The 13,081-nt window shown below is 46.5% G+C and overlaps 1 protein-coding gene and 1 pseudogene across 2 annotated transcripts; one reads left to right on the top strand and one right to left on the bottom strand.

Annotated features, from left to right (window-relative positions):
• Nucleotides 1–4,456: 4,456 nt before the first annotated feature.
• SIGLECL1 (SIGLEC family like 1) lies at nucleotides 4,457–10,397 on the bottom strand. Its single transcript, XM_008049762.1, is given in 6 exon segments — nucleotides 4,457–4,483; nucleotides 5,616–5,772; nucleotides 8,209–8,347; nucleotides 8,460–8,551; nucleotides 8,553–8,706; nucleotides 10,346–10,397. Coding segments are annotated over 6 exon segments (621 nt in total).
• Nucleotides 10,398–11,720: 1,323 nt separating this feature from the next.
• On the top strand, nucleotides 11,721–12,461 carry LOC103251164 (annotated as a pseudogene). The gene has a single exon (XR_002481458.1). The product of XR_002481458.1 is annotated as a prothymosin alpha-like (transcript).
• Nucleotides 12,462–13,081: the final 620 nt, after the last annotated feature.

Here is a 13,081-nt window from a genome sequence, read left to right as displayed (position 1 = left end):
GAACTTCCCAACAACACTATGATGTGATCATCAATACATCACTTCACAGATAAGGAAACTGAGGCCCAGAGAAGGATAGGAACTAGTTGAGGTCACGTGGCCAAGAAATTGTCATATTGGAATTCTAATCTAGGTTCCTGGACTCCAAACTCAAGTGTCCTTTCCCATATACTAGCCTGCCATCAGAGCTGCCGTGTCCTAGCAAAAACATGGAATCAACCGTGCTGCCCATCAAAACTGGACTGGATTTTAAAAGATGTGGTATATATACATGATAGAATATTACACAACCATAAATAAGGGCAAACATATGGATTTCATAGCAACTTGGGTGGATTTAGAGTCTATAATACTCAGTTATCTGTCACAGAAACAAAAAACTGAGTACCACCTGCTCTCATTCATACGCGGACCCTGAACATTTACCATAATACTATATGAAAGGGATTGGCAGAAGTAGGATACTGCCAGGGTAGGGTGAGGGGACATGCAACATCAATAAGTGTACCTAATCTCAAACCAGGCGAAGTGGGGACCAAATGGAGGCCCAAACTTAAGCTGTATGATGACCACTTGTATACTCAATCCTGAATTGTACCCCACATCTTTAAATTTAAAAAGCTGCTGTGTCAATACTACAAAGTCCCTTCTCTCTGAGTCACCTGTTTCATGTATAAAATAGGAATAAATCAGGTGGTCTGCCCTGACTACCTCACAAGTTTTCCTCACTTATAACTTGCAGATTATAACAGTATCCATTTTGTAGAATCATTGGGAGGATTAAAGGAGTTAATGCCTGTAAAGTCCCCGGAACAGAACCCAGCACAAAACAAGCACCAAATAAGTGTTTCTCATTATTCACATCACCTGCCTGGTTTGCTTGGCATTTAAATTGTGACTGCTTTTGACTCTTTTCTCTTCCCAGTGATGTCTTGGTTTAAGAACCAGCCCTCTGCTTTTCTATTCTTGTATCTGCCTCTCTTAAAGAACGTCTTCCTCCATCTCACATCAAGAAAATGCTACCCAGGCTTCCAGATAACAAATCCTTTCTGTCCACCATAACCCACTTCTGTTTTGTTTTGTTTTGTTTCACTGTCAAAATCTTTTCTCCTCCCCTTCCTCTAATTTACAGCCTCACACGCCTCAGATAGAAGATTGGGAAGAGTTCTGAACTGGTTCCAGTTGGGGCTTTGCCAGTAACTCACTGGATATAGCTCTGGACAAGTTCTGTCTTTTCTCTGGTTCCCCTTTATTTCCCTCTTTTGTAAAACGTGAGAGTTTTATTGCAGCGCATAACGGCCTTTCAGACTCTAAAATCTAAAACCCTTCCTAGTCTTATTTCCATCTCCAGGCCCTGCGGCATCCACGAGCTGTCTTCACAGGCAAGCTCTCTTCTCTCCCCCTAAATGATTGTTTCCTGTCCCAAATTTACCTCCTAGTCTTGGATTCCAAGAACTGGATCTTTCTCAGCACTATTTCCTTAGAAACCAAACGTCCTCCAGAATTTTTGCTGAGTGCATCAGGTGAGATTGGTTGACTTCCTATTAGAGCTATTGGAGAACTCTCCAGAGGGACCAAGTGATGGGACTGATTCAACGATTCAGGATGTGCCCGGTGACAGACTGACATGTGAAATGACCGTGAGCACAACGACCGTGTGACTCACGGGGAAATGACTAAGGCAGAAGAAGGGTAACTGATTCGCTGACACACTCATTAATCGGACTGGAGTGCCCGGAGCGTCACCAACCTCCTGGTACTGGGTTTATGAAGTCCCGCCCCACAAGGTCTCGCCCCCGTGAGCACACAGGGACTTTCCAGTTGCTGAGCTGCTGAATGCACAGAGAACTTGAGGGTGTCCAGTGTCTGAGTCAATCCCAAGCAGCCAACTGTTACTGCTGGGGCTCCCAGCCATAGTTAGGAAAATCATTCTCCTTGAGCAGGTGGTTCTAGACCCCTGCCAGCCTTCTAGACTCCAGGCAAATCAGCGACCAAGGGACATTCCTCCCTTAACCCCGCACCTGTAGGCATGCAAGCCACTGACCCAAGGAATAAAATGCCCAGGACTTGACATTCAGGGCTGGCCAGAAGGCACCCTGTGGACCCCTTGTTTCCTGTCCTGCCACCAAACCAGTAACACCGATAAAACAAGACACACAGGAAGCCCCAGCTCTTCATTTCCATGCCCAAACTCATCCCGGTCCCCATCCTCTCTCCTTCTTCGTAGATCTGTCTCTCCTTCCCCAAATCCACTACCTTCCTTCTCCCCAGCCTTGTCCGCCTCTCTCTCTCAGAGGATGTTTCTGTAGTAGAAGCAAATGCTAAACTAGTCATGGAGGCTTCTGTCTTCAAAACCTCTGCAGCACAAAGTAGATTCTCATAAAGCTGCACCAAAGATGAGCCCACTTTCCAAAATTACAAATCCTATGAGAAAATAACCTCCCAGTGAGGACAAAACCTAAACTTCTCACCCTTAAGGCCCTGCAGGTTCTGGTCCCTCAGGAATTCACCCCTCCCTCGGAGCTCCAGCCCTCCTGCTCTGGGCTGTTGAGCTCACTGAACCTCTCCTATGTCAGGGCCTGGAATCTGCAGCTCCCTCTGTCTGACCAGCTCCTGACAATCCTGTCAGTCTCCAGTGCAAATGTCACTTTCTCTGAGAGGCCTTCTCTGACTTTGTACTCCAAACTTAATTTCTTTCCCATACTTCCTCATAGTATTCTATTATTTTTCTTCCTAGCATTTATGAACATTTCAAACTATAAATTTGTGTGCATTTCTTCATTGTCTGTATTCCTGTGTAGACTATGACTCCACAGAGGCAGGGTCAGTATCTTCTTCCCCTCCTTCTCTGGCACATGGTGGGTGCTCATATTTCCGTGAAATGGGAACTGCATGAGAGAAATGCGTGTACACGTGGGGGCTTATGTAACTGTTCATGCTAAGAACAAAACGACTGTCTCACTGGTGCTGCAGGATCACTGTGTTTACCTTCAAATATGGCCCCAGGGAAGAGATGACCTTCTTTCCACCCGCTGAAAACTCCTGGCATCTGGTTCCAGAAGGGAGGCTGGTATCTATTCTGAGAGGAATACACAGCTGTGGTCCATTCTAATGTCAGAGTCCCCTTTTCGTTTGCATGACTGCCTTTCAACCTGGCCAAGAAGTAGACTCTTTGCTTCCAATCTTACCTCTTCGAAATATATCTTCAATACGTGTGTGTGTGTGTGTGTGTGTGTGTGTGTGTGTGTGTGTGTGTGTGAGAGAGAGAGAGAGAGAGAGAGACAGAGACAGAGACACACACACAGAGAGAGAGAGAGAGACAGATAGAGACAGACAGAGAGAATATTCTTTCTTGGTTTTTTGTTTGTTTGTTTTGAGCTGGAGTTTCACTCTGTCACCCAAGCTGGAGTACAGTGCCACCACAGCCTCAACCTGCTGGGCTCAGGCGATCCTTTCACCTCAGACTTCCAAGTAGCTGAAACTACAGGCACGTTCCATCATGCCCAGCTAATTTTTTTGGTAATTCTTTGATTTATTGTAGAGATGAAGTCTTGCCAAGTTGCCCGGGATGGTCTCAAATCAGTGGGCTCAGGCAATTCTCTCACCTTGGCCTCCCAAAGTGCTGGGATTATAGGCATGAGCCACTGTGCCTGACAGAATAGTCTTTCTATATCTGGTCATTTGACTTCCTTTCTTCAAATCTTTCAACAGCTTATAATTAATTAATCCAAGAATACAATCATTTGACAAACATTTTTGAGAGCTTATTATACTTATGCACCATTCTAGGGGCTGGCAACATGAGTAGAAAACAGGATAGACAAGAGCCCTGTTCTTGTGGAACTTACATGCTAAAGGAGTCAGGATGAGGCCCTACAAGATAAAGCTCCAATACCTTATCTTGGCATTCAAGGCTTATGGTGGTGTCTTTTCTCCACCTGCATCTCTGGACAGCACTTTTCACCCACTCTCCAACAAGGCATATGTCATGTGAGGATACTGAAGTTTAAAGGGAGTTGAAAGGCCTTGTCCAATGGCAAACAGCCACCAAGCACTGAAGACAGGATTATGATGGCTTCAAAGCCTGGGGCTCTTGTATGTGTATCTCAGGTACTGGGCACACAGTATGGGCTCAAAAATAACTTCCTGATGGACCAGTTTCATAGTCTCACATATATTTTTCCTTCAACACCATTCCTGGGTAGGGCATGTTTCTTCTGGCTAGCCCATGTAACAAATAAAGTTTGCCTTCAATAGTTCTATGATCAAGTCCAAGAGTAACCTTTATTCAATGGAGAATAAGTGTGAGGGACACATGGGGGTTGAGGGAGTTTTGCAAGACAGGAGGCTCTGGGGGCACCAGGTTTACTTTGGACTCCAGGGTTTCTAGGGGTTCTGTGGATTTTTGTCTATCCAGGGATAATGGGACTTCATGTATGATGCAGTTTCCACAGACTTAGTTGGTTGGTTTATCTTGTTTTTCCTGGAAGAGGTGGGGGTGTGGAGCAGGGCAAAGAAAGAAGGATGTCAGAGCAGGTTTAGACATGAGGTATTCAAATATTGGAAGGACCCCCCCTTGAGCACAGAATTAAGGCAATTGGAGCATGCATTAGCTTAGCCCATCCTCACTGTTGCACAAATGGAGCCTACAACATTGTCTTCTTCCCCGGGTCCCTCCCGGGAACCTTGCCAGACTTCCCAGGCACATCTAGTCCCTGCCTCCTCTGGGCAATTGAAACTCCCTGACTCCGCTCTTTTAGTCTGAGAGTGCCTTCTGTACCAGCCTGGTTGCTCTCTGAGGACAAGGACCTAGGTCTGACTCACTTCTGAGACCTCAGCATTGCCATCACAGAAATTAAGAGATGTTGCAGGAAATATTGGTGGAATTTAACAGATGCATTCTTCATCCACTAAAGGACACTAGCTCTTCACATGGGGTGTTAGGAGCAGGGCACTTCTGGTTCTGAGGCCTAACATCAGGCATTGCTTCTTCCGAGCCCTGCTGAGGAGGTGGGGCTCAGGGTGAATGAAGGCGTAACCTGGACTTGGCTTCATGTCCAACCACTTCAGGCTAACTACACTGTGCTGACCGCTGTCTGCCATGCTCTCAGAGACCAAATCCTTTGGTTTCCACTCCAAAACTACAACTGCTGTTAGGGTTTTCCCCAACTCTCTTCTCAACAGGGACTCAGTGTGCTGGTGCGTGTGTGTGAATTGCCGATTCTAATTACCCTTTAAATGATTTCTTTTAATTTCATCCTTTTTTCCCCTCTCTGGGTTTCAGCTTCATCATCTTTAAAATAATCAGAAAGTTCATTCTGGCATTTAGATGTCCTACAAGATTGAGGATGATAATTCCTTTACAACAACATGCAGGGGTCAGGTGTGGTGGCATGCGCCTGTGGTTCCAGCTACTTGGAAGGCTAAGGCAGAAGGATCACCTGAGCCCAGCAGATCAAGGTTGCATGCCACTGCACTCCAGCCTGGGCAACAGAGTGAGACTCCCACTCAAAAATAAATAATAAAAATTTTAAAAAACACCGTATACTCTTCTCCCTATAGGTCTTACCATCAGGGTTCTGACAGACTAGATTCCAGACACAGTGGGTACCAACCAACAGCCAGGTCTCAGAAGACGGGGAGATTATGAATTTTCCTGGTGCCTTAGGCTTCAGAGATATCTTGGGTTGTTGGCTTGCTCTGACTTTAGAGCTCTTTTTTGCTTTGATTGCTGAAGTTTTCTTTGCCTGCTTCTTTCTGATATGTTTCACTCTAAGGAAATGAGCTTTTGATTGGTTATGACTCCCCATTGCCCTATCTCCTCAAACAAGCTCTTGTCTTGATTGGAAGTTCTGGTTTAGAGCCTCAACAACACTACCAGTTTGCTGTGCAATCTAGGGCAAGCCGTACACCGTCTCTGGGAATTGATTTCACACCCTGTATAATGGGGCTACCCTGCTTATCAGGCTATGGGGCTCAGATGAGGTCTGTGGTGAAAGGGCCTTATAACCTGTGAAGAGATTGTTATTGGTCTTTAAGTGCAGCTGATCATACTTTGAAACTGGCTCCTCAGTTTGCCTTGCCACCTTGCTCCTCTTCTTTCTCTCCCTGATAGCCAGTCATTCCCAATTTCTACCCCTCTGGTCACTCCACATCACTCGCCCCAGCTCGGGTCTGACACTTTCCTGCTTAGACCGTGGCAAAAGCTTTCTGCCTGGTCTCTGGCCTCCTGGCTCTTGCTCTCTGGTCTGTAACCTACTCTAAGCTCATACTTTCCTTTCCAGCTTAGCACTCTTCCCTGGCTCCCAACTGAAGATTCGGTCACAGCTGTCTGGTATCCCCTGCTCAACTCTCTAGACTGACCTCCTGCAACTTTGCCTTTTGCACGCTCCAGCCAATACATCCAGCCATGTTTCAAGGCTCTTTACAGACTAACATGGATATTTTTCAACCTCATTTTTAGCCATTGCCTGTCACTGTCAGTGCACCAGAAATGGTATAACATGTCCCTGGCTTCTGTGTATAAAGGCTGAGAATCCCTTATCTGAAATGCTTGGGACTAGAAGCATTTCAGATTTCAATTTCTTTCAGATTTTGGAAGAAGTGCATACACATATTGACATATCTGGGGGATAAGGCTCAAGTCCAAGGACAAAATCCATTTATGTTTCGTATATGCCTTATGCACATAACCTGAATGTAAATTTATACAATATTTGAAATAATTTTGTTCATGAAGCAGAGTTTGTGTACACTGAACTATCACATGAGGTCAGGTGTGAAATTGTCTGCGTGTAGCATCATGCAGACACTCAAAAACTTTTGGATTTTGGACCTCAGATTTTTGGATTAGGGATGCTCAGTCTGTACTACTTTCCATCACGCTAATGAGTGCCCAGTTTTCAGACAGACAGCCCACCACAGACAGCACCTTGAGGGTTGCTTTTCCAGGTCTGCCAGTCCCTCCTTGGCTTTCTCCTTTATAAAATATTTCACAAACATCTGTCCCATGGACCTGTTTTACAGCTCAGTGTAGTCCTGTAGTTGTGGAGGCTGAAGCAACTCCATCTTGGCTGATCTGCCATGTTGGCCTCCGATTAACCCTAGTTCCAGAAAGGCCGTTTCTTTTTTTGAGTTGGAGTCTCACTCTGTCGCCCAGACTGGAGTGCAGTGACCACTCCCGGCCACCACAGTCTCGACCTGCTGGGCTCTGGCGATCCTTCCACTTCAGTCTTTCGAGTAGCCGGAATTACAGGCATGCGCTACCATGCCCGGCTGATTTTTTTGATTTATTGTAGAGATGAGGTCTCGCCAAGTTGCCCAGGTGGGTCTCGAACCCGCGGGCTCAGGCAATCCACTCACCTCAGCCTCCCAAAGGCACGGGATTATAGACTGAGCCACTGAGCCCAGCAGAAAGGCAGTTTCTAATTTACCTATCGTTCCTTGTGAAAGAGCAAGTACTTACTGTGCATATTGCCACTAGATCAAACAACTCTGATGTTATCATACTTCAACTGTCCTACACACCCCTTTTGAATTTCCCATTCCCTATGGTGTGGAAGCCCTGGGTCTAGGAGGTCATGGCATGAGGATCTACCATCTTGTCTCACAGTCGCTGGAGACACAGATATTACTTCGGCTTGGAAGTCCCTAACAAAAGTTTATTTCTAAGAAACTGGACTTGTCAGTCTCTATCTTTGACCTCTCAGCTTCCTTGGGCATGTGAGGTGGGTTTGCATCAATCTGCCTACCACAAAACACCATGTTTGATGCCTTTCCCTTTTCAGACCCTGAGCTCTTTGAGGGTAGAAGTCCTTGCCGGGCCTGGTGACTCAAGCCTATAATTCCAGCACTTTGGGAGGCCTAGGTGAGAGGATTGCCTGAGCTCAGGGGTTCGAAACCAGCCTGGGCAACTTGGTAAGATTTCATCTCCATAATAAATAAAAAAATAAGCCATGCATGGTAGCACACACCTATGGATCCAGCTACTTGGAAGACTGAGGTGGAAGGATCACCTGAGCCCAGCAGGTCAAGGCTGTAGTGGCCGTGAGCATGCCACTGCACTCCAACCTAGGCGACAGAGTAAGACTGACTCAAAAAAAAAAAAAAAGTCCTGTCTGCCCTCCCTGTACTAGGGCTGCTGCCAGGACCTGCCAGGTAACAGACTCTGGGACAGGTTTGCAGGTGAATTTTAACCCTGGTACTTACATGAAGGGGAGGAGGCAGAGGAAGATCAGGGAAACTGCAGTGGCTCCTTAGAAAACACCTTGGAGCAGCCCTTTCATGAAGGCCCAGGAAACCAAAGACCTCTTTCTTGGAAGTAGCATGTGAGAAGTTTGGCAAAACCAGCTCCCTCCTCCAGCCCAGGTGCCAATCCCCATCCAGCACATCCTTCTCACCCAGTCCCCAAGCCCCCTCCATCCTCACTTGATATCAGTAGGAAGCTCAAAGCTTGGGTTCTGTTTGGTTCTTCCTTTCACAGAGGAGTCTTGTGTCTATTTCTGGCTCCTCAGTCAGGCTGATGATGCTGTTGGCCCAGGGGCCAAGTATAAGAAGTCACCTGGAGGCTGTCACCCATGCCATTCACACCCACAGGGACACCTCCCATCCACCACTGCACTGAGGGTGTGGAGGTCCCGTGGAAGGAACAGCTGCAATGCAGTGTCTTCTCTAAGGAGTAGGAGGAATGGAGCAGCCTGGCGGGTGCTGTTGAGAGGGAAGGTCAAGAGATAGCAAGGCATCCTGACTTGCCTTCTTCAGTTTCTTCAGGATCCAGCTTTCCCTTTATTTGCTGTTGAGAAAAAATTTCTGGAAGTTCATGGGTCCAGGCTTCAGACCAGTTCCCCTTTTATCCTCTTGCCTCATCTGGCCTGAACCTGATCACTAGATCTTCTAGATAGATGGTGTGTCAATTTCCTGAGGATCTGCTTTGTCTCTGATCCCTCACTTGCCACCCTGTCACCATGCTAGCTGACCCAGCCCGAGCTCCTACTTGGCTTCTGTGTTAGTCCATTTTGCACTGCCATACAGAAATACCTGAGTTTGGTAATTCACATAGAAAAGAGTTTTATTTGGCTCATGGTACTGCACAGTGCTGGACTCTTCTAGCTTCTGGTGAGGCCTCAGGAAGCTTTCAGTCATGGAAGAAGGTGAAGAGGGAAAAGGCATGTCACATGGCAAGAGCAAAAACAAGAGAGAGAGAGAGAGAGAGAGAGAGAGAGAGAGAAGGAGGGGCCAGGTTCTTTTAAACAACCATCTTTTGAGAGAACTAACAGAGGGAGAATTCACTCATTACTGCGAAAATGGCATCAAGCTGTTCATGAGGGACCCAATCCCTTGACCCAAACACTTCCCACTAGGCTCCACTCACTCCAACATTGGGGAATCACATTTCAACATGAGATTTGGAGGGGACAACCATTCAAGCTATGTCACCTGTGCTTCCTTCTATCCCCAACTTTCTTCTTAGTCTCTGTGATCAATTCCTCCCTCTGTCACTGACTAGATGTGTTGGACAAGTCACTTCCCTTCTCTTTGCTGTTTCCTAGTGTGGAAAATCAGAATACTTGCTGAAGCTATCTCATATTACCACTGTTATAAGAATGAATGTCCTAAGATTTGTAGTGACTCTAACTCAGTGCTAAGTATTACCCATTCAATAAATAAAACACCTTTCTCAGTTTCCCTTTTCCCAGTCCCAAGTGGCTTTTGTTGAACATTCATTGGAAGCCAAGACTACTATGGCATGTTCTGGTTAATCACGTTTGAAATGGCTTCATTCTACAGAGAAGAGGCAGGACATGTTGACCACTGGTGTGTATCATGGGTGCATAAGGGTCAATAAGAAATAGTCACATTCAGGACAGGCGTGGTGGCTCATACCTATAATCCCAGCACTCTGGGAGGCTGAGGTGAGAGGATTGCCTGAGCCTGCAAGTTCGATACCAACCTGGCAACTTGGTGCGACCTTGTCTCTACAATAAATAAAAAAATTAGCCAGGTGTGCTGATGTATGCCTGTAGGTTCCAGCTAATTGGAAGGCTGAGGTGGAAGGATCGTCTGAGCCCAATGGGTCGAGGCTGTGGTGGCTGTGAGCATGCCACAGTACTCCAGCCTGGACGACAGAGTGAGACTCTGACTCAAAAAGAAAAGTCGCATTCATGAAGGTTCCAGTGATGAGGAATTGGCCGTTAGCAGTTTCACATACTTTGTCATTGAGATGGTTGGAGGTTACTGGTAGAAAGGGGCAATTTTCTCCTAACGAGTAGCTCTTGACCATGGTCTCTTCCTCTGGGTCATTTGGGCAGGGGGTGAGGAATCTGCAGGAGACTGGGGGACACAGTACCCTCCACAACTGTCCTCTGGATTTTCTTTACTGTCTGAGAAAGCATGCCCATGAAGATGCTGAAACACTGACTACCTTCAGGGCTTCCAGTAATATCTGAAATAGCTCCAGGGCTCTCATGTCTTCATACCTCCCTGACTGAGCTACCGCCCTCATTTTGAATCTCACTTCCTGACCCAACTTGTTATTATTTGCTTCAGACAGCCCCAGCCCAGAATCTGGCACACAGAAGATATCTAATCCACATTGGTGATTTGGTTCTTGCACCCTCATGTTCTCTTTCTTCATTCCCCAAGTGTCTACCCCCAATTCCTGGCCTTGGAGTCTTGGCTTTCTCAGACATCCCCAATGCTGCTTCTTCACTCACTTACCTGGTTGTAACAGTGGAAGCACCCTTTGCAGCAGCCACAGGTCTCAGGAACAGGAGAGGCTCTTTACTATAGTGCCTCTGACATCAGCACTGTATGGTTCAGAAGGGGTGAGGTCATGGGTAACTGAGAGAGGATGTGGGGGGAGGGAGAGCAGAAAGTATTCTTAGCAAGAAGTCAGGAGCCTCCTTCTCTTTGGTCCTCCTGAAGGCCTGTTCACTTGGAGAAGCGGGAGTTATGTGGGATGAGATCTTCAAGATCATCTAGGGACAGGAAAGCGCCGCTATGATACCAATTTTTTTTTTTTTAATGAGTCTCACTGTTGCCCAGGCTAGTGTGCAGTGGCACGCTCATGGCCACCACAGCCTCAACCTGCTAGGCTCAGGCGGTCCTTCCATTTCAGCCTTTCAAGTAGCTGGAACTACAGGCGTGTGCCACCACGCCCAGCTAATTTTTTGATTTATTGTAGAGATGAGGTTTCACCAAGTTGCCCAGGCTGGTCTCGAGCCACTGGGCTCAGGCAGTCCTCTCACCTTGGTCTCCCAAAGTGCTGGGATTACAAGTGTGAGCCACCGTGCCTGGCTTGATTCCAATGTCATGTCCCCATCCCCTCAGGAGGGCCTCAAGTGCCAGGTCCTTTGGGTTCTCACTAATGGGAATCTGTGGAAAGGTTGTGCACTGCAGAGCGACAAGATCAGGAGGTCTGGGTGTCTGTAATATTTCATTGGGGTCCATTTGAGAAATGACCTGAAGGGGAGTGACCACAGGTCAGGGGAATGACTATTGTGGTCGGGAAAGAATGACACATTTGCATGCAGTGAGGGAGGGAGAGGATGGGACAGATTTAACAGATTTTTGAGAAGCTAAAAATGGACAGGAATTTCGACCGCCGACAGGAAAAGTTCCAGACTTTCTTACTTTACAAATGAGGCGCTCCACAATTTTGCCTCACTCTTGCCTTATGTTCTGCTGTGTATTTTCCACATCAAAGAGAAAATGGTCCCCACTGGCTGCTCTGAAAAGCCATCTTTGCCTTGTTCCCGGTCAGGCTCTCTGCTCGCCTCCACTGCCTCCGCCGACTCCGGCAGCTTTAACGCCAGAGTCCTCGGACTCTCGTGCTCTCCTTAGTCCCTTGCATCGGAACACCGGCGTGCCCCACCATGTCAGACGCAGCCGCGGACACCCGCTCCGAGATCACCACCAAGGACTTAAAGGAGAAGAAGGAAGTTGTGGAGGAGGCGGAAAATGGAAGAGACGCCCCTGCTGAGGGGAATGCTAATGAGGAAAATGGGGAGCCGGAGGCTGACAATGAGGTAGATGAAGAAGAGGAAGAAGGTGGAGAGGAGGAGGAGGGGGAGGAAGAAGAAGGTGATGGTGAGGAGGAGGATGGAGATGAAGATGAGGAAGCTGAGGCCGCTACCGGCTAACGGGCAGCTGGAGATGATGAGGATGACGATGTTGATACTAAGACACAGAAGACCGATGAGGATGACTAGACAGCAAGAAAAGTAAAAGTTAAACTAAAAAAAAAAAAAAAGGCCGCCGTGACCTATTCACCCTCCACTTCCCATCTCAGAATCGAAACGTGGTCACCTTCGAGTAGAGAGGCCCGCCGGCGGGCAGCGCCACCCACAGATGACACATGCTCTCCACCACCCCACCAAAACCATGAGAATTTGCAACAGGGGAGGAAAAAAGAACCCAAACTTCCAAGGCCCTGCTTTTTTTCTTAAAAGTACTTTAAAAAGGAAATTGGTTCCAAGGCCCTGCTTTTTTTCTTAAAAGTACTTTAAAAAGGAAATTGGTTCCAAGGCCCTGCTTTTTTTCTTAAAAGTACTTTAAAAAGGAAATTGGTTTTTTATTTACATTTTATATTGTTTTACATATTGTTAGGAGTCAGCCATTTTTCATGATCTCGGATGACCAAACCAGCCTCCGCAGCGTTTTCTGTCCTACTTCTGACTTTACTTGTGGTGTGACCATGTTCATTATAATCTCAAAGGAGAAAAAAACCCTTGTTAAAAAAAAAAAGCAAAAGCAACAACAAAAAAACAATCTTATTCTGAGTATTCCAGTAACTTTTTTTGTGTATGTACTTAGCTGTACTATAAGTAGTTGGTTTGTATGAGATGGTCAAAAAGGCCAAAGATAAAAGGTTTCTTTTTTTTCCTTTTTTGTCTATGAAGTTGCTGTTTATTATTATTATTTTTTTTTTGGCCTGTTTGATGTATGTGTGAAACAATGTTGTCCAACAATAAACCAGAATTTTATAAGCAAAAAAAAAAAAAAAAAAGAACATGGTGCCCTTCCCAAATTTCACCCTAAACACACTTCTCCCTTCACTCAGGGATTTCCCCTGTTCCTAGCA

This window comes from Carlito syrichta, unplaced genomic scaffold, assembly GCF_000164805.1.
Source record: "Carlito syrichta isolate Samal-C Ts95f unplaced genomic scaffold, Tarsius_syrichta-2.0.1 Scaffold136608, whole genome shotgun sequence".
In the NCBI taxonomy this organism is placed as follows: domain Eukaryota; kingdom Metazoa; phylum Chordata; class Mammalia; order Primates; family Tarsiidae; genus Carlito; species Carlito syrichta.
The sequence above is the reverse complement of the archived record's forward strand: the minus strand, read 5'-3'. Positions and strand labels throughout refer to the sequence as shown.